The following is a 24,234-nucleotide window of genomic DNA, read 5'->3' on the forward strand; positions in this document are numbered from 1 at the left end:
AAATGATCACATGTTTCACAGCTGCTGATATGTTTGCATAATCATAACCAGCTTCATCATGTTCTGCAGCTTCCAGACATGTTGAAATGTGTCTGTTGGAGTCTGTGAGTCAGGCCTGTGCTTCACTTACAGGCCACATTTAATCCAGCTGTGACACACCTGCTCATTTCTTCACATCACCTCCAAACAGACCTCACAGAGTCGTCTCACAACTACTAAGTCAGGAAGATGATCAGAAATTTTAAATAATAAAAGTGTAATAATGAAGTAAGTTAAGACCAAATTTGTGAACACTTTCTGCATCAGCTGGGCTTTTCTCACTGAACACAAGGGGGCGCACAGTGAGTTCATAGAGCAGGGTGGGAGCTCCTAGAGGGCCGGTGTCCTGCAGGTTTTAGATGTGTCCTTGATCCATCACAGCTGATTTAAATGGCTAAATGACCTCCTCAACATGTCTTGAAGTTCTCCAGAGGCCTGGTAATGAAGTCATGTGATTCAGGTGTGCTGACCCAGGGTGAGCTCTAAAACCTGCAGGACACCGGCCCTCGAGTCCTGGAGTTGGACACCTCTGCTCTAAGCACTCCCAAGGAAACTGGTCAAGCTAAACAATGAGCAGAGAACTGGAAAACTATCATAACACATCAATGAAGACAGCACAACACTGACAGAGAGAAACACAGGACTTAAACACACAGGCAGGATAATGAAAGGATGGGGAACAGGTGGTAATCAAAGCTAACGAGACGAGGGGAAGCAAAATCAGCCGCACTGCACAAAGGACACAGACTGTCAAAGTAAAACAGGAAACACACGACAGAGGCAGAGAGTGAACACTGAACAAAGGGAACACGGAGACAGAGACAGGAGTAACAAACTCCGACATGAGACACGACTGACTGTGGAACAAGAAAATAAACATGAAGACAGAACTAAACCTCAGAGCTAAAAATCACAGACTGAAGAACCGAAGAGCGAGGATACAAAACAGCAACCAAACACCAGCAGCCATGAACCAGGATGGAGCCACAGATCAATAATAATAATGCAAAATCCAAACACTGGGTCACCGACCCAGGACCGTGACATGTGTGCTGGATGCTGTGGTTGGGGAGCAGTGGGCAGGGTGTGGAGGAGGTGTGATGTGGGGGTGGGTGTGTCTGCGGTCGATGTTGGAGACTCATCCTGGATGAATCACACCTGTTAAAGAAGTGATTCCCATCGCCCACAGGCAGGGAGTTTTGATCTTTGTGGCCTGAGATGGTTCCACGCCCTCTCCAGCTGGTTTTCCATCTTCATGTAAAAGAGGAGGAGCTACAGCTTCCAGTCCAATGAGCTTCCAAATGTCTGGCCCTTTGTCTGTGACACTCTGAGACTGTATATAAAAGATGGCATGCAGTTTTTTGTTGTTGGCTTCATGTTTCAGCTCTGGGCAGCAGCTTAGTTTAGTAATCAGATGTCAACCTTTCAGCCAAAGCAGGCGGGACACATTTGTTTATGCAAATTTTATGCAAATCAGAGAGCAGCAGCCTGCTGTGAAAGCCCCACAGCTCTGTGAGATCATGCTCTGTGCTGTGTGTGCATGCAGGTCATGTGTGCTCTGAAAACAAGCTTAATGTTGTCACAATAACACAGACTCATCCACATGCAGGTCATCAGGTAGAGGAGTCACTCTGTGTGAGTCTTTGTTCTTTTTATGGTTTGACTTCACCAGCTTATCAAACGAACAACAGCAGCTGTCGCCGCTCAGTCTGATGCAGTCAGAGCTAAAGTGATGTTATTATCTTGACTTCAGGTCGTTTTTCTTCTTTGTGAAACATGAAAACAGCACAAAGTGAGCAAACAAGAGCACTGAGATAACGAGGACAGGAACCAAGTGCAGGGTTGGATGTGAACATACTAACAGTGGATCCTTCTTCCTCTTTGAGTTCACATGAATTTGAATGCATGAAGGTGTGTCAGGATGAAAGCACCTGTCTGTCTTTGTCTGTGTAGGGGGCGTGGCTTCACCTTGGTCACCATCTGTCACACCTGTGTTTTATGCTTCCCCCTCTGCAGTATTTCACTAACGACATGTGTAAATACGCTTTATCGTGCTCTCAGGTCACCTTCAGTTGAGGAGTTATTTATTCAGTTATAACCAGTTTTAACTTCAACATTTATCTGAAACCTTCACACGTGGAGGTGGAAACGATGAATGCTGCTGTCGTGGAGGACGATCAGAGCTGAATTTCACTGAAATGTGTCTGAAGATAAAATATCAAAAAGCTGACAGAGCCCTACGTTTCTCTGTGTTGTTGAATTCTCATAAACAGGATCAAATGTTTCGTGTTTTGGTCTTTGTCGTCTGCTCGCTGTGACCCTGCAGACACATCAGGCTGAAATACAAAAAGTATTGTTCTCAGTGGAATCTGATGAGATCAGATGAAGCTGACGTGATACAGCAACAATGAGACAAAAGCATTTGGGAATTTTTTGTCAGCATGGGTGTAACCTGAGGATGAACGAGAACATTTTTTCAGCAGAGCCTAAACGTCTACTGAGATATAAAATATACCAAACTTCCTGAAAACCTGTAAATTAACACTGACTCCTGTACAATTATAACGTAAAGATCTGAATGTGTTTATAAGCCAGTAAATGTAATCTGATTCTCACAAAGAGAGAGAGAGCTGGAAGTCGATGGCTCTCTGGAGCTTTTCGTCCTCAAATATGCACAAAAGTATGAAATGTATGAAACTCTCCCTGCTGCTGTTTCTCAGGAGACCGGGAGGAACCAGAATCTCAGTTTCTTCCTTTTCTTGTTTAAAACATCAGGACACCCTGATCCTTTTTTTTTTCACAGCGAGCTTCTGCAAAACAAATCTTCCCAAAAACTCGTCCCATAAACACCAAGTTTAAATATTTGTCTCTGTTTGTTTCACTGCTTCTCTGCAGATTAACAGAAAAACTGAGAAGATGAATTCAGAGTGAAGAAAAGCAGAGTTCCTCTGTGTGTCAGTGAAATGTGAAGAAATGTTTTACAAGTCTGGACTTATTCACACCAAACGTGCACACTCACAGCCTCCCAGTGTCTGAGCTCAGTTTACTCCATTTAAAAAGTGCATTAATATATTGCATTAGTGTTGATGGTGGCCTGACTCAGTGTAACAGGGACTAAAATGATATCATGTCGTTTGTTTTGCTTCTGTTTGTTTTTGTGCATCACGTGTTCGATGTTTTGGTCCAAACAATAAAAGCTGATGAAGACTGTGCTCACTGATCTTCACAGGAGGATGTAGGTCAGATCAGTTCCTCTTCTTTTACTGACTGTTTCAGCCGTTATGAAGAGCAGCTGGTGCTTTTCCAATTAATTTGCATAATTTATAGTTTCACTATCACGTCCAGCTGAAGCACAGGACAGGAAAAACAGACACTCTAAAAACCAGCAGATCCATTTCCTGCATTATAAACTGAACTTAAGGTAACTGCACTAAGATGAGAAGCATGACCTGTTTCATAATCTCAGGTCTGCTCGCTCAGTCTGAAACACCACAGAGGAAACTGAGACAGATGCCTCACAGAGGGTTTTCTCACTGTCTCAGGTCTTCATGTGGTTGGAAGAAGCAAGTTTCCGTGATAGAATCTGAAGTAGATTTAAAGCTTTTTGGAAAGGCCAAAACATTTCTGTAGATCTCTGATCTGCGTCCTGTTTCAATAACTGACTGATGTATAACATCCACAGATCATGTTTCTGTTCTCAGAAAGCTGGAGAACATGTGCTCAGATAGAAAGTTGTACAGGTGGGTCTGAGTGGGAGTTTAGACCTGACCGCTGCACGGTTCTCTAATAAACACAGTCCATATTTATAACACTGTGTGGGCTGATGCATCAAACTGCTGTGTTGGAGGAGCAATGATGCTCCTGCCTCAAACATCGTCTTTAATTCAACAACTTTCCAAAAACACTGGAGGTGTGTTTTTTCCACTGCTGTCAGTCATGAACCTGTGTGGTCTGCACGTGTGTGAACTGTTGCATCTAGTGTGAGAAGGGTCCCACAGGTGGAAAGGTTGAAAGCCAGAGACCGCGTGCTGCGTGAGAAACGCTGTGTGCTGTGGTCGTGGCTGCAGAAATGAAAGCAGAGCTGATGATGTCTTCAGTGGCTCTGCAGAGCTGTGGCACACCAGACCGGACCGAGTAGCCAGACAGCAGCACAGCAACTCTTCTGTTAAAGGCGCTTTTGTTCCACATTTGACAGAACAGGAAACATGATGTGGTTTAGCTCTGCAGTCCTGCTGCTGCAGCTTCTGCTGCTAGTACTCTGCCAGTGCCACTGTTGCATGTACAGCTAATTCATTGTTCCCAGATAACGAGCAGCCACATCCTGTCACATCCTGTTTACGACTCTCGTCCAGCTACTTGGTCCCAGAGAAAAATAATCAGCCAGGCCAAAGACGAAGGCCGTGCCTTTTACACCAAGCCAGTGCTTTTGTATCTGTAAGGTCAACATGTGTTTGTAAATGTTTCAGATGCATTTACTGAAGTCTGTGTGCAGGCAGGCTGAAGGACCATGCAGGCCTCAGAGGATGAAGTCCACTGGTTTTCCTGGTTATTGCTGGTATTTGTTTGTATTTTATCGAGTATTTCAAAATGAATTCTTCTTTGTTTCTTTTGTAATTTGGATAATTTAAGCTCTGCATCTGTGAGTGAGCGCTGAGCAGTGCACTACTGTGTGTGTGTGTGTGTGTGTGTGTGTGTGTGTGTGTGTGTGTGTGTGTGTTAATGTGAATTTTATATTTAAACAAGAACATTTGTCACTGCAGCTGTTGATGGACTCGTGAATTCATTTAAACATATATTTAAGCACAAATATATTTTGTGCTTCATCACTCTGACGTGACACTGACATGATGACACGACTCGGACGTGTTTATAATCACAGGCATCATAAACACTATTTATTTATCATTTGAAATAATTCTGTGGACGCTTTTTGAGACCACAGTGAGTGCTTGTAGTCGAGCACTGAGGCCTGATGAAGCTTTCAGTCAGCATGGAGACGTTTCTTACTGAGTCTGAACATCAGCAGCAAAGCTGTTTGTCACACACAGGAAACCAGTCAGGATGTCGTTGTTTGTTCTCTAAACCAGTTTCTCCGGCTGGTTCTATTTGAGCAGCAGCTGCCATCTTTGTTTACAGCTGCTGTTTAAAAAACAGACACGTTCGCTTCCACAGTGTAAAACAGAAGAGGAAATTTGCTGCCCTCCTCTTCCCTCTGACCTTTCCTCATTTCTCTGTGTCCTCTGTCCTGCCTCTGACCCACAAACTGATCTTACAAATGTCTCAGTTCCTGATCTGTGACAGACTGAAGTGAGTCTCTGAAGCATCAGCGCAGCAGTAAACGAGCTGGATCAGTTAGGAAGTAAGGAACAAAGGAAAGGTGCTTCAGTGCTTCCTTTGTTACCTCCTTTAGGAGAGGAAATAAAATCTTTTTTATAAAGTTGCTCCTTGCTTCCATCATTCAGTTAGCATCAGCTCTGCTCACAGTTAAAGCACTGCTGTGTTTCCATCTTTAGGATTATCAATAATCTGAGAAACAGAAATCCAGAATAAAACCAGTGAATCTGTGAACCAATGACAGGAAATGACGCAGGAGCCTGAGAAATACGACCTTTAATGTGAAACAGATCAGGAGTCCAACAGGAAACTGAACAATGACCAGAAAGAACACACACACACACACACACACACACACTACATAAAGTGAAGCAGGGGAACAAACGCAGTCAGAGATCAGCTGTGATGTAAATGGAGGAAAATACAAAAGTAAATGTAACAAATTAAAATATGAAACAAAGACTAAATTAAAATCTGAGCGCTTTGGTCATTTTTCATGTGTTTCTAATCTGTATGAAGGTTTAAACTCACAGAGAGCAGCAGACTCTCAGAGATGCAGTCTGACATTTGTAGTTTCCCAGCACAGTAACATCCACCATCACAGCGTCACTGAGATCCTCTGGGACTCTTTTACAAAGTTCCCCATAATGATAACTCTCGTGCTTTCTTCACCTCGCGGAGTTTTCCCATTTTAGGGTGTATAGCAGTCAGCAGGAGGAGGAGGAGGAGGAGGAGTCTGCCAGCTGAAGCTTGTTTGCAGACTCGGTGCGTTTTGGACTAAGCCCGTGCTTTTATGGGTCAGAGTTAGTTCCAGTCTGAATTCTAAGTATTTATGATATTTTTTCCTCTCGTTTTTTAAAAAGTGTTTCTTTGACGGACAGCTTGTGAGGAGACACAGCAGCAGGGATATTTGGTCATGAGCGTCTCCGTTTAACTCTGCGATGGAGTCAAGTGTGAGAGTTATTGTCCTTCTCGTTGGTGAGTTTACAGCAGCTGCATTTCACTGTGACGGAGATAAGATGTGATGCTCACAGAGACTAACTGTAGTTTTATTATTTACTTCCAGTGTGCAGCACTTTGCGTTTAAAGTGTTTTATCATTTTCAATTCAGTTTTATTTATATAGCGCCAAATTCTCTTATAAATAAAGATGATCTACAGATTAACACGTACACGGGCTGCGTCCGTGAAACAGGTCAAAGTAGAAACACAGTAGAAACGAGCGGCCTCGTGAACACTGACCACACTAAGTGATTTCTATTGAAAGCAGCTTCACAGAGCGACATCTCTGCGTCGTTAGTCAGAGCACCGACGAGCTGCAAGTGTTTAACCTGCAGGTTTATTTGTTATTAACCAACAAAATACAGATTTAAAAATGCAACGTGCTGTTTGTCACATGCAGATTTATGTATTTAGTTCTTCCATTTTTATTCATTTCATGACACATTTAACATCTTTAAGACGAAAAGTTCTCACATTGTCTTCCTGTAGTCTTTACTCTCTCACAGTAAGCTAGTCCACTGATACTTGGACTGATTATTGGTCTCACTTATATCCAGGTCATATTTATACACTCATGTGGGACTGTGTGCACTTGTTGGTATTTTAAATATCTGTCAGCTGCAGGATTATTGAAGGATATTTGGCTGTTAATGAACAACAGAGGACCAAGAACAGAACCCTGAGGAACACCACTTTATAATCAGTGAAACTTTATTTTTACAGCAGCTTTCATGCAGTTTGGTGCAGCAAATAATTTGCAGATAACTGAAAAAAAAACCCAACATAAAACATAGAAACTAATTTTTAAACATGTAATAGTTCTTTGGTTCTTCCTGTGCTTACATGAGTTCTCCAGCTGCTCTGGCTTCCTGCCACAGTCCATAAACACACACGAGTGAGATTAACTGGTGATCGTACAGAATAAAGCGCTGCAGAGGTCTCAGTAAGAATAGAAAATATATGAATATGAGAACATTACAAACACAAATTCATCACATTTAGAAGAAAAAAAGTGTTTGGTTCAACACCTGAGTTTAACAATATTTCTTAAATGGAAAAAACAAGAGCAGATCACAGACTTGATGTGAGCATCAAAAGTCAGAGACAGATGAGAAATCAACCCGAGATAGTGAGCAGTGACTTTAACTCTGGATGAGAAAGATCCCAGAGGATGATAATTTGGTGCTTGATGCTCTCTGGAGAGTTAAACACTTGTCTGCGTTCAGCTGCAGAAACATTTGTGCCATCCAGCTATAATTCCCTTAAGACCATCCCAGTTTACCCAGTTCACGTCTGCTTACAGATGATAGGAAATCATTTTAAAACTAATAATAATAAGGTCTAATGGCAGGATATATAATGAGAATAACAAGGAGCTTAAACCTGATTGTTGGAACTATTTGTTCTTTATTTTTATTATTTTGAAATTTGTTAAAGTTTGTTGTTGGTTTACTTATATTTTTGGGTTATTTAAAAGTTTATTTGTAGGTTAAAACGTGCTTCATGTTTTTGTTTTGTTGTTTATCTTGTTCGGTCAGTCAGGAAGAACTGCAGGACCATTTTCTATAAATAAAGGGACTGGTTTAGGACCAGCATGCACTGGGGCGGGGCTATGGATCTTTGTTTAATGCTCGCCAAACTGGATAATAAACCATAAAATACAACTTTCAAGTTTTGGACATTGGACTTTGCCTGCGTACAAACTTGCAAATTGTTGGATCATATCGATGATCAACAGTATCAAAGTTTAACTCAAACTGCCTGACAGTCCAGATGTTTTACTATATAGTTTAAAATGTTTTAATAAAATCTTTGAGGACTTGTAACCGTGACACTCTGTCTGTAATTGAGCCGTTTGTAATATTTTATATTCGGAGTTTCAGTTCAGACGTTTCTTTTCAGAAGTTCATAGTTTAAATGGTGCGACAGCAACAAGTGCTGAGGACAGCTGATGATCAGAAGCATTAATGATACACTTTTACTATATACAGATAATTATATCGAAGGCGATCGTTGGTGTTTAAAATTTGCTGTTCAGGATCAAAACAGTGTTTTTGGTTTTGTTCTGTCTTAGATGGGAGTGAATAAAAAAGCAGAGAGTAAATAATCAAATTACTTTTGTTGGTTTATTTGTGTGTTTTAAGCAGGAAGCTCCGTCTGTTTATGAAGAGCACATTAGCTCAACTCTGACAGTGAAGAGAAACACAGAAGTAACCTGATGATCTGATGTTGTCACTCATAATATTTTATAGTAAACATGTTGGAACATTTATGTGGACAGAAAAGGTGAAGTCAGTGAAGGACATCCGTCACAACAAAGATGCAGGAACCAGTTTTCATAAACTGAAGTTTGAAAGGGCCGATTCAAAAACATGCACAGCATCGTTCCTCATAAAGCTTCAGATGAATCGACTGGAGTCCGAATCAAAGCTGTGACCTAAAATAAATATTTAATAAATAAATAAATAAATAATAATATATTTATTCAAATTCTTAATAAAACGTCAGGAATAAGAACGATTCAAATAGAAAAATAAAAGTTAACTTATCAAACAAAAATTAAAATGTGACTAAAAATATACAGAACTTACTTCTAAAAAAAATGTTTTGCTAAGACACTGGCGGGAAAAGCGGCCCCTCACTTGTCTGTGTCTAAATGTTAGGTCGGCTTCTGCAGCTGAGATATATATATATATATATATATATATATATAACACACACACTGAACTTTAAGTAAAATAATACTAACTAGACTATAAAGAGAAACAAACTGTGCGCCTAACAGAAAACTACCAACATTTTGTGGCCTGCTGGTCACTGATAGCGTTTATGACAAACACGAAAAAGTCCCTCAGTTATCACCAACAGTCAGACTAATACTCTCAGTGTTATTACAGGACACAGTTTCTGTTTGCCAAAGAAATTGAGGAAGGTTATAAATGTTATAAATCTCTGTCCTGAACAGGATGTGGCAGGCATGAATATTACATTAGAAGCCATTAAGCATCGATCCAGAGCTGCATCCAGTTCAGAGTCTCCTCCTGACTCTGACTCAGTAAACATGAAACACTGTGTAAGACAGACGACGTACAAATAACGCGTGTCTGTCTTCAACAAAAGCTCCTCATAGTCTTTACACCATGTTTGGTTGTGTTTTTATTTCCAGCAGCAACAACCTTTAATATCTTGTACCAGCAGGAACATGTAAATATGCACGATGTGCCTACAGGCTCCAGTATTTCATCCACACTGAGTAACTTTAATGCACAGCTCACAGTTATCACAGTTTTTTAGTGTGAAAACTTCCTCGAGCTGGTTGTGCTGACAGATTTGACCTGGATAGTTTTATTTGATATTGGCTCCTTTTGCATGTGCATGACATCTTTGTGGGTTTGAATGGGTGGGCGACTGAACGTGTAAAGCCCTTTGTGGTGCTTAGGGACTAAGTAAAGCGCTATACAGGCCATTTACCATTTATTACCTAAACCATGAAAAAACCTAAACATGAGCCTGGAAAAACTGATATTTGAAAACGTGAAATAAGCTCCAGGAAACAGGAAAAAGACAGATGACCTGACACCAAACGAAGGAAGACAGAGGACTTAAATAGACAGAGTGGCAATAAGGGAGATGGAAACACAGCTGACTACGTCCACACATACACGGGTATTTTTGAAAACGGAGATTTTCTGTTTTTGTGTTTTTTAAAAAATCCCGTCCAGACGTAAAGCCTGGGTGGGAAATGGTAGAAGCAGAAAGGAGGCCTGTGGGGAGGGACAGTAACTGTGTGTGTATGTAAGCTTTTAAACACTGCAGAGAGTAAAATTAACAGTAACAGTATTTTGTGTAAGTCCGCCATTGTAGAAATTCATTTACCCGAAACAGTAACGTGACGTCAAAATAGGCGCACACCTTTGACGCTGTGTTTTCTCCGTTTTCTTCGTCCACACGTAAACGCAAAAACAGAGTTTTCGAAAATCTCCACCCTGGCAGGCGTTTTTAAAAATCTGTTTTCAGTGACCGAAAACGCCGTTTACGTGTGGACGGAAGGTGCAAACGCATAGAAAAATCTGCGTTTTCAAAAATGCCCGTGTACGTGTGGACGTAGCCAAAGGCTGGGTATCGACACTGACTTCTAGAATCGATTCAATTCCATTTGAATCGGGGAAATTCTGCCTCAGAAATATTATAATTCTGATCATTTATGAGTACATGTCCATATTTTTATATTTTTAATATACAGCGGTCCCTCGTTTATCACGGGAGTTGCGTTCTAAAAATAACCCACAATGGGTGAAATCCGCAAAATAGCAAACTTTATTTTTTTAAATTATTATAGATGATTTAAGGCTGTAAAACCCGTCACTACACACTTTATGCACTTTTCTCAGACAGACGTGAACATTTTCACTTTTTTTCTCTTGTTTAAACACTCAAAGTTCAAACCTTGGTAGGAAAATAAGTTCAGTGTTATAGAATGAAACCAAAGAAACCCGCAGGTGACGACGTTTCATCGACATTGTTGTGTTTGTTGGGGAGAAAACTTACAAACATACACTCACTCTGCTAGCGATTGAAGATTTATGTAGATTTGACAAACTGAACACATTCTGTACTGTACAGGAGACGCGGCACGAGATCGATTGACGATGGTCTACAGCCAATCAGGATGCACTGTTAAAAAAAAAAAAAAAAAAAGCATGCAAAATTGCACCAAAAAAAATCTGCGAAACAGCGAGGCCGCAAAATGTGAACCACGTAACAGCGAGGAAGCGCTGTATTTATCTATAAAAAGAAAGCTGACACTGTGAGACTTGATCAGAGGTGTGACATCACAGCAGAGGCCTTTGTGTCAAAGTAACTGAGGATAAAACAGAAAGACATGAAGGAGATTTTCCTGTCCTGACTTTTTATAGCAGATAACCTTAAAATATTCTGCAGTAGAACAAAAACTGAAGAAGACCATGAACCAACATCTAGGGGTGGGCCAAATCATACCGTTCACGGTAATACCGGTATAATGTTAGGCAATGATAAGAAAATATGGCGATAGAATATGAGTAACACGCGCATGTGCAGTGCCTTTGTTTTCATACGCACATGGCAGAAAAAACGTGCTGCCGACGCAGAATGAGAAGGGCGAAAGCCGATCGTTGAATGAAACAGATGAACCAGAATGTGTTTGTAAAAATGCTGCAACTTCAGTGGTGTGGAACTGGTTTAGCTTTCGTCCGTCAGATACACAACAAAGCACTATTTTTGGTAGAGCATGCTAGCGGGCCGTCGTTATTACCGTGTTGTTTGGAAAATACGGCACACTTAAAATCAATCCTTTTGATTTTTCTGAAACTCGACAGTGTCCCTTATAATCCCGTGTGCCTTATGTATGAATTCTGGTTGTGCTTACTGACCTCGAAACGATTTTATGTGGCACACGGCGCTCGAAAATCTGTCAAAGGTTTTAGTACGACTTTGCTAAGCTACAAACCCGCAACTCTTGATGGATTGTCGGAGCATTACGGCTATCGTAGGCAGGAGCCTCGCGGAGTGATACGTACTGTGCTTCAACATAATATTACCGTATTGTGTGTGTATAACCTCTTTTTAAGTTTTGTGGATATTATACATGGTTATGCTGAGGATGTGTCGGCCAATTTCTACTGGAAATGCCTTTTGGTTAAACTGTCAGCGAGGAATTTGCATTTGTACTGTTAAATTTCTATATAACTTTAATGCACATAAAAAAACAGCTGCTTGTTTAAGTGAAAATACATTGATATTTTTTTGCACTAATAAAGTTGAGGAGTTGTAAAGTATTTTGTCTAGTGTCAATTATATCATCAGTTATATCGTTATCGCAAATTTTCAAATGTATATCGTGATAAATATTTTTGGTCATATCGCCCTGCTCTACCAACATCTGAAGATTACCTGATGGTAGATGGACTGATTCTTATATAGCGCTTTTCTACTCTCCCGGAGTTCTCAAAGCGCTGTATACAACATGCCTCATTCATCCATTCGCACCCACTCATGCAAGCACTTCTAAACACAAGTGCAAACTAAACTACGTTCACACACAGTCACACTCTGATGAAGCATCAGAGGGCAACTTGGGGTTAGTATCTTGCCCAAGGATATTTGGCATGCAGACTGGGGGAGCCAGGAATCGAACCACCAACCTTTCAATCAGTAGCTGATCTGCTCTACAACCTGTGATGATGCTGCTGAAGTGAAGCAGAGCAAAGTTACAGAGGTTTGATTACAGACACAGCTGAGAGTTTTGCAGTTTGGCATCATTTTAAAAAATTTCTTCTGTATTGAACAGCAGAAATTAGGCTTCCTTTTTGGAAGTCATTCAAATAAAATAAAGTTTTTATAAAACAGATTATAGATGGCAGACAGTTGGTATCATAAACCAACTTTCTGCCATCTATAATCCAGTTCTGAGATCCTTCCCAGACGCCTTGACGCACACTGACACCCTGGGCCATCTGACCTCAGGAAATCACATGATAGGGTGGGGCCAGGTTTCACAATGAGCTCATCTGAAACCCTGGCTGATTGTGACCCACACCCATTTTCACACCTTGGCTCATGTGATTAGAGGATCATCAGGGGGTCCTTTGTCCCTCTTTGGGGGGGAAACTCCCACTGGGTTTAAATCTGGGACTCTCCACCATTTGACCTTAGAACTGAAGAAGTCTTCAAGCAATTTAAACAAGTCCAGACGCTTTTCTTTCCAAGCTCCTTAGACCTGTGATGAAGTGTGATTTTTATCGTGGTGGAAGCAAAACGGCAAACGTATGGAGCCCCGCAAGGGACATGGGACAAAAAAAATTAAGATGAACTTTTGTGAGATCTCGCAAAAGTTTTGGCCGCATTCTCCGGACGCCGATGCACGATGTGCCAGGAGAGCGGTGTTACCCCCCAGCTATAGTAGGTCTCGACCTCCCGTTAGCTTCGAGATGGTGGGTGTCAGACATCTCCAAAAACGTCGGAGCACTTTTGCAAATATGTGATGTCTTGTAAACCGAGCAGATATTTTATATTTACACAGCTACATTCACGCCTCAAAATATCTTAAAAGTTTATTTTGTGACCCAGAAAGATTAATATTACAACTAATTAGCTGCCACCATTGTTGGAATTCCTATTTTGGAAGATCTCGCAAAAGTTCATCTTAATTTTTTTTTTTTTTTTTTTTTTCTTTCTTCTCCCATGTCCCTTGTGGGGCTCCGTACAAAAGTAAGATTAGATTAGATGAAACTTTCTTAATCCCTCGGGTGGGTTCCTCCGGAAAATTCAGTACAGACGTCAGAGGGAATTCATGACGATGTCTATGTGAAGCGTAGTTTGGATGTTTTTTACTGCTGTTTATAAGATAAGATAAGACAAGACTTTGATCCCACGACGGGGAAATTTTTGCGTCACCTCAGCTCAGGTACAGATATCAGAAGGAAATACAAAAAAAAATACAAATAAGTACAATCAATGAAAAAAGTAATATAATACACTATATACAATGGTAGCACACACAGTATGTGATTATGTATATGGTTGGAAATATGGAAGACATAAACTATATCGCTTGATATAGCTATTGTACCACTACTATTCCTATTTATAGACATGTACACACTAAATATACATATGTATACATATACATACATATATACCTGCACATGTCCATACACATGGAAGGTCCATTATGCATGAAGTGGTGACCGTGGATGTTCACAGTGTCCAGAGACCTATGACATTGTGATTGAGGAGTTATGGAGTCTAACTGCTGTTGGGATGAATGATCTGCAAAAGCGCTCCTTCCTGCACCGAGGGTGTTTCAGTCTCTGACTAAAGGAGCTGCTCAGCCCACTCACATACTCATGCAGTGGGTGATGTGGGTTGTTCATGATGGATGTCAGCTTTACTAACATCCTCCTCTCGCCAACCACCCCCACAGACTCCAGGGGACATCCCAGCACGGAGCTAGACCTCCGCACCAGTTTGTCAATCCTGCTCCTGTCCCTGTCCGTGCATCCACTCCCCCAGCAGGCCACTGCATAGAAAAGGGCAGATGCTACCACAGTGTCATAGAATGTCCTTAACAGAGTCCTGCAGACTCCGAAGGACCTCACTCTCCTCAGCAGGTGGAGTCGACTCTGGCCCTTCTTATACAGGATGTCTGTATTTGTAGTCCAGTCCAGTTTATTGTTGAGGTGAACACCCAGGTACTTATAAGAGTCCACTATCTCAATGTCTTTCCCTTGGATGCTCACCGGTGTTGTAGGGGGTGACTTCCTCCTGAAGTCTATGATCATCTTCTTTGTCTTGCCTGGGTTGATTTGGAGTACGTTGGTCTCACACCAGCCAACAAAGTCACTGATGACCCCCCTGTACTCCTGATCATTCCCGTCTGATACGCATCCAATGATGGCTGTATCATCTGAGAACTTCTGTAGATGGCAATCGTCCGAATTATAACAGAAGTCTGAAGTGTAAAGGCTGAACAGGAAAGGTGAGAGAACCGTGCCCTGTGGTGCTCCCGTGCTGCATATTACCACCTCGGACACACAGTCATGGAGCCTCACATACTGTGGTCTGTTGGTAAGGTAGTCGATGGTCCATGCAGTGAATTTTGGTTGGAGAGAGATAAAACCTGCAGCAGCACACAAAGCGCGGCCCCGGCGAAACATCAGAATCAGTGAGCTGTCGACCTTCAGACCCGACGGCGTCTCCGTGTACGGGCTGTCAGGTGAGAACGGCGACATCTCGCTGATTCTGATCCATCGCCGGGTCCGCGCTTTGTGTTTACATCTTTGTGCAGAATCCGTGTACCTGCTCTCATTTACTGTTTTAGCTGTTTGGTGGTTGTTGAAATTTTGTGAGGTTTAACCTGAGATTCTGGCGTCAGGCAAAATAAATTTATATTTAAAAATCGATTCAGGATTTTAATGAAACAATATCACGTTATCCAAGCCAGAATCGATTTTAATCGATAATTCAAACCCACCCCTGCAGCTGACACAAATAAACATGACGCCACAGGGGAAATAAAAAACTGAACACGCTCAACATGAAAATGCAAGCCTTTCAAAACAAAACAGGAAACATGAAGAGATGTCAACCGGGACACACTAGCTTGGTATGAAAGAGAGAGTGAGGAGGAGGAGAGGGAGGAAGCATGAGAGAGAAGAGGAGACTACAACAGAGGGGACACAAGAAGAGGGAACGAGAGACGATGGGCGTACGTGACCGACAGGGGAGACGAGACACCGAGCTGAGACAACATGGAAACAAATATAACTAAATATAAAATCAAAGCAAAGAATAATTAATACGAACTAGACTTCCAACACAACTAACTACAAAAACATCATAACCTAAATATCCTGTCACAGGTCAGTGACGTGATCGGGTATAAAGAGAGTCTTTAGTCGTGTCCAAATTCATGGGCTGCATCCTCCTGAGCACCCGGTCTTCACGGTCTACGTGGGCCGGGTCCTCAGAAGGTCGAGTAGGTAGGTTGGAAGTAAACGTCTGTGAAATTGGACGGTCTAGCCTTCAGATTTGTGTCACTGCTCTGTCGGTGGAGTTTAATAAACTCAGCCGCCTGCTCCTTGCTATCTAAAATATAACAGGACACTGGCGTAAACTTTCGACCGTCTCACACTTCTGTTTAATCAGTTTTCTGTTTGACGTCTATTCAGCTGTGTGAAAACCACGGAGAAACCCACCCGGGGCATTAAAAAAGTTTTCTTTTTTTTTTTTTAATCTATTGGAGATTATGTATCAGAATTTCAGGAGCAGGACCACGCCTCCAAACACGCTCCTTCCGGTTGTCACCTATTTCGTTTCCCCCAGTTCTACAAACTGTTCATTCTCGTTTACGTGCTCCTCCCTCCCTCCTAGTTCTCAATTCTTAACTTCTTCACTTTTTCACTTTAGTACACGGGGATCTGCCAGGCCTGGGAGCTGTCGCCAGTCCTCTTCGAGGCCTTCCCCAAACTGCAGCTCAATTCATGTCCAAGCATCACCTTTACCTACTAAAACACTGTCAAACCTAAAATGAGGACGTGGGCTCAGCTAGTGAAATCTAATCTAGTAACTTTAATCTCAGCCAAACCGATTTACTCACGAACAAATAAAACACTGAAGAAGCCAAACAATAACATTTTTAGGTTGTCTAAGTGACTTATATATTACGTTTAACCTGAGTAGCCAAAGTCCACGGTGATCTGAAAATGATGTGCCAGGAGCTGTGCTGTTCTCAGCGGCTTCAGTGACCCTCGAGCTCCCGGCTATCGAGCTGGTGGGTAACAGACGGCTCCGAACACGTCGGAGCACTTTTGCAAATATTAGTGATGAGCGGATTGATACTGAATTATCGATTCCTCCCATATGTTCTAGAATCAATTCTCATATTAAAATATCAATATTTTATTAATTTTGGGTAATTTTTTAGTTTATCATTTACAGGAACAAAGTGGAAAGAAACGATACCATTTGGATTGTCTACATTCGAAGGAACTACTTCCTCTTCTGCCTTTCATAGTCATATGTTAAATACAGCTGTATAAATGTGTGGCAGCCCCCGGCATGCACACTCACAACAATGGCTGAGCATAGAGGGAGTTATGTGCAGACATACATGTGGCAAGACAGTGAGGTGTTGTGGCAACACCACTAACCTCGTCAGACACCTCAGAGTAAATCATATCACAGAATATGACGAGCGTATGTTGAGGCAAACTAAAGAGGAGGAGAGGGACAGGTGCTGCTAGGGCGAGACAGACGTCTCTCAAAGACTACTTTAGTGCTGCGGGCAGGCGAGGTGCTCAAATAGCGCACAACTTCAGTTTTTAAAAAAAAATTATTTCTATATAATAATTCTGCATCAAGTGATAAGAACAAGTAATCTGACGTCCTGTAATCATTATGAAGCCATAATTTGAGATACAATAAAAAAGATACAGTTTAAAAAAAGTTTATGTACAAAGTATTGGTATTGTTATCAGATCGGAAAGGAAATGAGTGGTGTAATAGAGTGAATTGTTGCCTCCCCCAGTGGTAAAATACAGAAGTGCCTGTTACAGGGCTAGTTCTTGGTTGACCAACGTATAACAAAAAAGGGTAGTTTGTGCACCACTAAGAAAATAACAAGTTAGTGTGTGATGTCCTGCTGTTCAATAAAGCACGTATCCACGTCCTTCTCTTCTGATCTTTTCAAGACCCTAATCAAGAATATCAAAAGTGGCGACGAGGATTCTAAAGATTTGCACAGCGTGACAGAGGCTGTAGAAGGGCTGTGTTCACATGTAAAGGAAAAAACAACAAGACGTTTTTCTTCACAGCTGCAGCGGAACAGTTTTGGTGAGCTAACATGGCGATGCATGTGGGTCGTGTTGAAGAGTATAATGAATCGAAGGAAGATTCTGAGCCATATTTGGAGCGGTTGGAGCAATGGATGTTGGCAAATGATGTTTCCGATGAGAAGAAAGTGTGCACGTTTCTCTCTGTGATCGGAGCAGATACATACAGGCTGCTAAAGAATCTTGTGTCTCCGAGGGTACCGAGTACTATGGGATATGCAGCGCTGACTGCAGCGTTAAGTGCGCATTATAAGCCGACTCCAGTGGTGATAGCTGAGCGTTTTCGTTTTCAGAAACGTAACCAGAAAGAAGGGGAGGCGGTTTCTGACTATGTTGTCGCCCTGAGGCAGTTGTCAGCCACATGTGATTTTGGACAATATTTGGATGAGGCCCTGAGGGATCGTTTTGTTAGTGGGCTGCGTTCTGATGCCGTGCAGCACAAGCTACTATCGGAAAAAGATCTTACATTTCCACGTGCATGTGAGATTGCCATATCCATGGAACTTGCAAAGCAAAGCCAGGAGTACTAGAAGTGATTCAGCGTCATCAGGCAGTGTTTTCGGATGACCAAGGCTGCATCAAAGGATTTAAAGCTAGAATCCACACTAAACCAAACACTACACCAATTTTCTGTAAAGCTCGCCCAGTTCCTTATGCACCAAAAGAAGCTGTGGGAAAAGAGCTGGACAGGTTGGAAAGGGTGAAGGTTATTTCAAAGGTTGAGAAAAGTGAGTGGGCATCCCCTATTGTTACTGTGCCAAAAGCAGACAAAACAATTAGGATATGTGGTGACGACAAAGTCAGCGTCAACCAGTGTGTTGAAGAGGAAAGATATCCACTTCCTAATACGGAAGATTTGTTTGCTACTTTAGCTGGAGGAACATCCTTCAGTAAACTTGACCTTTCTCATGCCTATCAGCAGCTACAGTTAGATGAAGAATCAGAGAAGTATCTGGTCATCAACACACACAAAGGTCTCTATAAGTACAATCGCCTCAGCTATGGTGTTTCCAGTGCTCCGGCTCTTTTCCAGTCTGTGATGGATCACATGCTCCATCCCCTGAAGGATTTGACCTGCTTTTTGGATGACATCCTCATCACTGCTTCATCTGAAAAGGAGCATTTGAAGAGGTTGGAGGAAGTGCTCACACGTCTGGAGAAGCATGGTGTCAGAGTGAAGCTTTCCAAGTGCCATTTTCTTCAGAGCAGTGTGGAGTACCTGGGACATCGTATTGACGGGGATGGACTGCATCCTTTAGAGGAAAAGGTAGCAGCCATAGCAAATGCACCAGAACCAACAAACGTCACTGAACTGAAGTCCTTTCTTGGTCTTCTAAATTACTACAGTCGATTTTTGGAAAATCCATCCACCATTCTTCAGCCTTTGCATAACCTGTTGAGAAAAGATGCTAAATGGATTTGGACCATGGAATGTGCAAAAGCATTCAAAGATGCAAAAAGTCTACTGCTGCAGAACAAAGTGTTGGTGCATTACAGCACAAATCTGCCATTGAAGTTAGCCTGCATGGCGCGTCACCCCACGGGTGGCGCGGTCATCTCTCATGTCATGGAAAATGGAGAGGAAAGGCCTGTGGCATTTGCATCAAGGACATTAACTGAAGCTGAGCGAAAGTATGCCCAGATAGAAAAAGAGGCCCTTGCCATAATTTTTGGAGTAAAGAAATTCCATAAATATCTGTATGGAAGGAAATTCACCCTCATAACAGATCATAAGCCACTGCTGGCTATACTAGGGCCAAAGTCAGCTGTCCCAACACTCGCTGCACTAAGAATGCAACGCTGGGCTCTTATTCTAATGGCATACAACGATGACATTGAGTATAGAAGATCAGCTGAACATGCCAATGCGGATGCGTTCTCACGTTTACCTCGGAATACGCCAGACAACACTGCAGAGGAAGGGAGTATCTTCTATTTCTCACATGTGGAAGAGCTACCCATAGTAGCTAAAGACACTGAGAGAGCAACCATGAAGGATCCAATCCTCAGCAAAGTCTGGAGCTACACCATGAATGGGTGGCCGAGTTATATGCAAGACGAATCACTTAAGCCGTACTTTACACGCAGACACGAGCTGTCAGCAGAACAAGGATGTGTTCTTTGGGGACAACAAGTTATCATTCCACCAGTTTACCAACAGAAAGTGCTGGAAGACCTGCATCATGAACATCCAGGTATCTGTCATATGAAAGCACTAGCCCACAGCTACCTGTGGTGGCCAGGCTGTGATGGTGATATACAAGAACTGGTTCAAAGCTGCTCAGTCTGTCAGGCTGTACAGAAGTCACCACCCGTTGCACCACTCCATCCTTGGAAGTGGCCTGAGAGAGTCTGGCAACGGATTCACATTGATTTTGTGAAAAAGGCAAGCAGTACTTTTTAGTTGTCATTGACAGTCATTCAAAATGGTTGGAAGTGTTCCCTATGTCATCCATTACCTCACACAACACCATTGAGGTTTTGAGAGGGTTATTTGCTTCATATGGACTTCCAGAAGAGCTTGTTTCAGACAATGGACCTCAACTTGTGTCAAAGGAATTCAATCAGTTTTTGGAGTTAAATGGGATCAGACACACAGCTGTTCCTGCCTATCATCCTGCATCACACGGGGCAGCAGAGAGGTCAGTACAAATCCTGAAACAATCAGCCTGCTGAAGCCTGAACTAAGCAGACACAGTGAACAGAAACAGTCTGAGCAGAAGCGACACCATGATTGCAGAACCCAACCTGTTCGTGTGTTTTCGGAGGGAGATGCTGTGCGTATCCGAAACTTCGGGGGGGGGGGGAAACAAAATGGACTCATGGAACAGTTCTGAAGAAAATGGGAAGTGTTACTTACCTGATACAAGAGGGACAGAGAACACGCACAATACCTGTGGACCACCTGTTACCATGGAGACAGACGGTGGAGAAACCCCCAGTTATATTTTCACCGGTTCCGGAGGGACGACCAGAAGTGATTATGGACAGTGTTGTTCCAGAGATACCACCAAGTCCACCTGGGATTTTAACATCACACCCCTTAACACCCTAAACAGACAACCGATGAACCACCAGTATCCACCCCAGAAACCACCCAAAGCCCATCTTTGGAACGCAGATACCCAGAGAGACGCAGAGTTCCCCCAAAGAGACTGAATCTTTGAAAATGTAGAATTATGTTTTAGTTATTTACTGCCAGTTATTTTAGAAGTGAACAGTTTAATAATAAAAGTAATGGCTACATTTGTTCATTGTTCGTAAGGGCCGCAGAATATTTCTTTTCGGGGGGGGGGGGCAGTGAAATACATTCTTTTACATTGCTTATTTCAATTACAAATCTAAAAGGGGAGGAATGTGATAGAGTGAATTGTTGCCCCCCCAGTGGTAAAATACAGAATGTTATGTGCAGACATACATGTGGCAAGACAGTGAGGTGTTGTGGCAACACCACTAACCTCGTCAGACACCTCAGAGTAAATCATATCACAGAATATGACGAGCGTATGTTGAGGCAAACTAAAGAGGAGGAGAAGGACAGGTGCTGCTAGGGCGAGACAGACGTCTCTCAAAGACTACTTAAGTGCTGCGGGCAGGCGAGGTGCTCAAATAGCGAGTTTATTAAGAGTTTATTTTGTCACCCAGAAAAATTAATAAGAGTAATTTTAAAACTATGCCCCAGCATTTGTCGGCTGCATTCGGAGGAGTCTACGAATTTGGACAGCCTTCGTCGCGTCGCTGTGACGTAATCAGTCTACAAATGCGTCCTCAGAAGGATGCAGCCCGTGAATTTGGACACGCCCTCAGGCTACATCCACACGTACATGGGTATTTTTGAAAACACATATTTTTATGCGTTTGCGCTCTTCGTAAACGGCGTTTTTGGTCACAGGAAACTGAGACTTTTAAAAACTCCTGCTAGGGTGGAGATTTTTGAAAACTCAGTTTTTACATTGACGTGTGTATACTTGTATACTTTTAGGCAGCTCACAGTTATCAGTTTTTTTTAGTGTAAAAACTTCCTCGAGCTGGTTGTGCTGACAGATTTGACCTGTATACTTTTAGCTGCTTTTGCATTTGCATGATATTTTTTTCTAAAATCTATTTCTTCTTCATATTACTAAATTAGGGTTTGTCCACATTTATTGGTACTCTTGTTTCACTATAATAAACTCATATTACAGCCCTATAATCCAAATACATTTATGTGTACCTCAGACATCAAATTTACTCTGTATGTTGAAATGTAAACTAAAAGAGCAGCTTGAACCGAACAGCTGCTGTCCTCAGCTCACAGACAGGAAACATGAGCCCGTCCAACGTTTACAGACGTGTTGCTGCCATCAGATTAAAAATGAGCTCTCTCAGTTTAAACATGTGAAATGTTTTCTATCTTCTATTGTGAATAAAATATGGCTTCATGAGATTTGAACATTATTTGACACCAACGACCTTTTTGCAGCTGTAAATGTTTAGTTTGTCACAACCAGATCAAAAAGTAAGAACTTGTTGTGATTTGTGTAAAATGTGTGAGGCTGAGTTCCTGCTGTCACTGATGCAGCTCACATGTATCAGCCTCACCCTCCTCGTGCTTCATGCTGCCTGGATTTAATCCTCACTTACTTTCTGTGGCTCTTTGTAAGATCTCTGATCACTTTCATTAAAGTTCTCACTGACTGTTGGATCTCTTCATATTTTACAGTGATGAGATTTTCTGCTTCTGATGAAGTGAAGAAGAACCTGACGGGCACTGTGGGAGGAAACATCACTCTGCCTGACTCTGTGCAGGAGGAAGACGTAGGATTTCTGTTATATGGAGAAAAGAATATTGCTCAAGTGAATAAGGGAGGATTTGACATATATGAGGAAAAGTACAAGAACCGACTTCAGTGGGACAGAAACTCTGGACTCTTTACACTCACAGAGCTGCAGAGGAACGACTCAGGGAGTTATACTGTCGACTCTAAAACAGGAAAAGTTTTCACATCATCATATAAGCTCACAGTGTACGGTAAGTCTGATATTTATTCTGGTATGTATATTTTTGTGTAACAGCTTCATATGTGACCTCAGTCTGTATGTTCCTCATTAGTTTGGTCGTATCATCACTTCAGAATAAAAACAGCTTTTTGTTCTTATAATCCCACAAATGTCTGGTGTGAAAGGAAGAATCAGCTCTGACTTCAGTGTTTTCACCAACATTACTGATCTGTACAAAGTGAATGAAAGAACAGGACAAAGCAGAAAGTTTAAACACTGTTCTTAGAAAATCCTGCAGAACAACTGAAATTAACACGTTTTTATTTAACAGCTTTTTTTTTACCAAAACACAAAACTTCCTGTTTACTTGAACATGTTTCCCATTTCATGGTCACGTTAATCCACAGAGAAGTAACACAAAGCCTCATTGGCCATGTTCCCACTAGTGCCTAACTATGGACCAATCACAGCTCAGCACAGCACCCTGTGAGTTTCTAAGGTATTTCACTTCTTTATGAAGCATTAACAGTTACTTCTTACAGTGAAACGTGTATATTTGAACAGCCCAGCTGCCACCTGTCAGTCTTGTATGGCCTACAGTGTTACACAGCCTAAAAAGCAGAACAGACACTTTTATTTTGATGGGTTTGTTGTTGATGGTGACTTCCTGTGGCTGCTGCTGTGAGAGGAACACATTACAAAACACAAGCTGTGGTTTCCACTCATGAAGCAACACACTCTGCTGTAATGTCTGTGTCTGACCACAAAGCTGCTGTCTGTGTCATAGAAACCAATGACAGTCATGTAGTTATGGGAACGCTCCCATACACAGAATAATGTCCCGTCTTTGTGTTGTTTTCTTCCTTTAATGAGGATTTGAATCAGAGCGTTTGTTTCTTCTGTGTCCTCTTCAGCACCTTCTACTGATAGTGATGCTAGTTTGACAGGAAACCTGAGAAATCCCTCATAAACCTTTATAATGAGATTCAAATGGATATAATGGTGGTTTGGCCGTCTGCTGTCTCTCCTCTGTAGGGATGGGTATCGTTTAGGTTTTATCCAATACCAGTACCAAACCGGTACTTTTGAAACGGTGCCGGTGCTTAAAGAATGGAAAACACAAACTTTGTCCAAAAACCTCTCATGTTTAACTGTTTTCCACTTTTTCTTTGGTCATTTTAGCCTTTTTGGCCAGGGTGAAGGGAGTATCTGCCATCAAACAAGAAGACAGCCGCATGTAACTACGATGGTGTTTGCTAGTTCACCTTACATGCATTAATGTAATAATGTGGTTAGCCTACTCAACGTTAATTACACATGAACAACATGAAGCTACTCACGCAGAGAAGAACGGCTGCTGCTGCCATCATCATCCTCATCATTTCTGCTACACTGGCAGGGCTAGGGGCCAGGACTCTACTCTTCGGGTTTTTGGGGGATGTTGCTAACTCCGGGTCCGATAACAGGCACCACACCCGCAGTAGATGTGCACGGTGTGAGGTCTCGCA

General features: G+C 42.0%; 1 protein-coding gene across 8 annotated transcripts in view; it reads left to right on the forward strand.

Moving 5' to 3' along the window:
- The first annotated feature begins 6,043 nt into the window (after positions 1-6,043).
- LOC116324723 (SLAM family member 7-like) overlaps positions 6,044-24,234 on the forward strand; it is a 36,787-nt gene continuing 18,596 nt past the window's right edge. For 7 of the 8 annotated variants that reach the window (XR_005613370.1, XR_005613369.1, XR_005613368.1 and 4 more), the window contains exons 1-2: positions 6,145-6,351; positions 22,449-22,757. Coding sequence is in view for 5 of the 8 variants with exons in the window: in XM_039613324.1 (XP_039469258.1) it covers positions 6,315-6,351; positions 22,449-22,757 (346 nt within the window). In the remaining 3 variants the exon portion in view is untranslated. The other variant, XM_039613322.1, reaches the window with a different exon arrangement.

Source organism: Oreochromis aureus, linkage group 6 (genome assembly GCF_013358895.1).
Source record: "Oreochromis aureus strain Israel breed Guangdong linkage group 6, ZZ_aureus, whole genome shotgun sequence".
NCBI classification, from domain to species: Eukaryota; Metazoa; Chordata; class Actinopteri; order Cichliformes; family Cichlidae; genus Oreochromis; species Oreochromis aureus.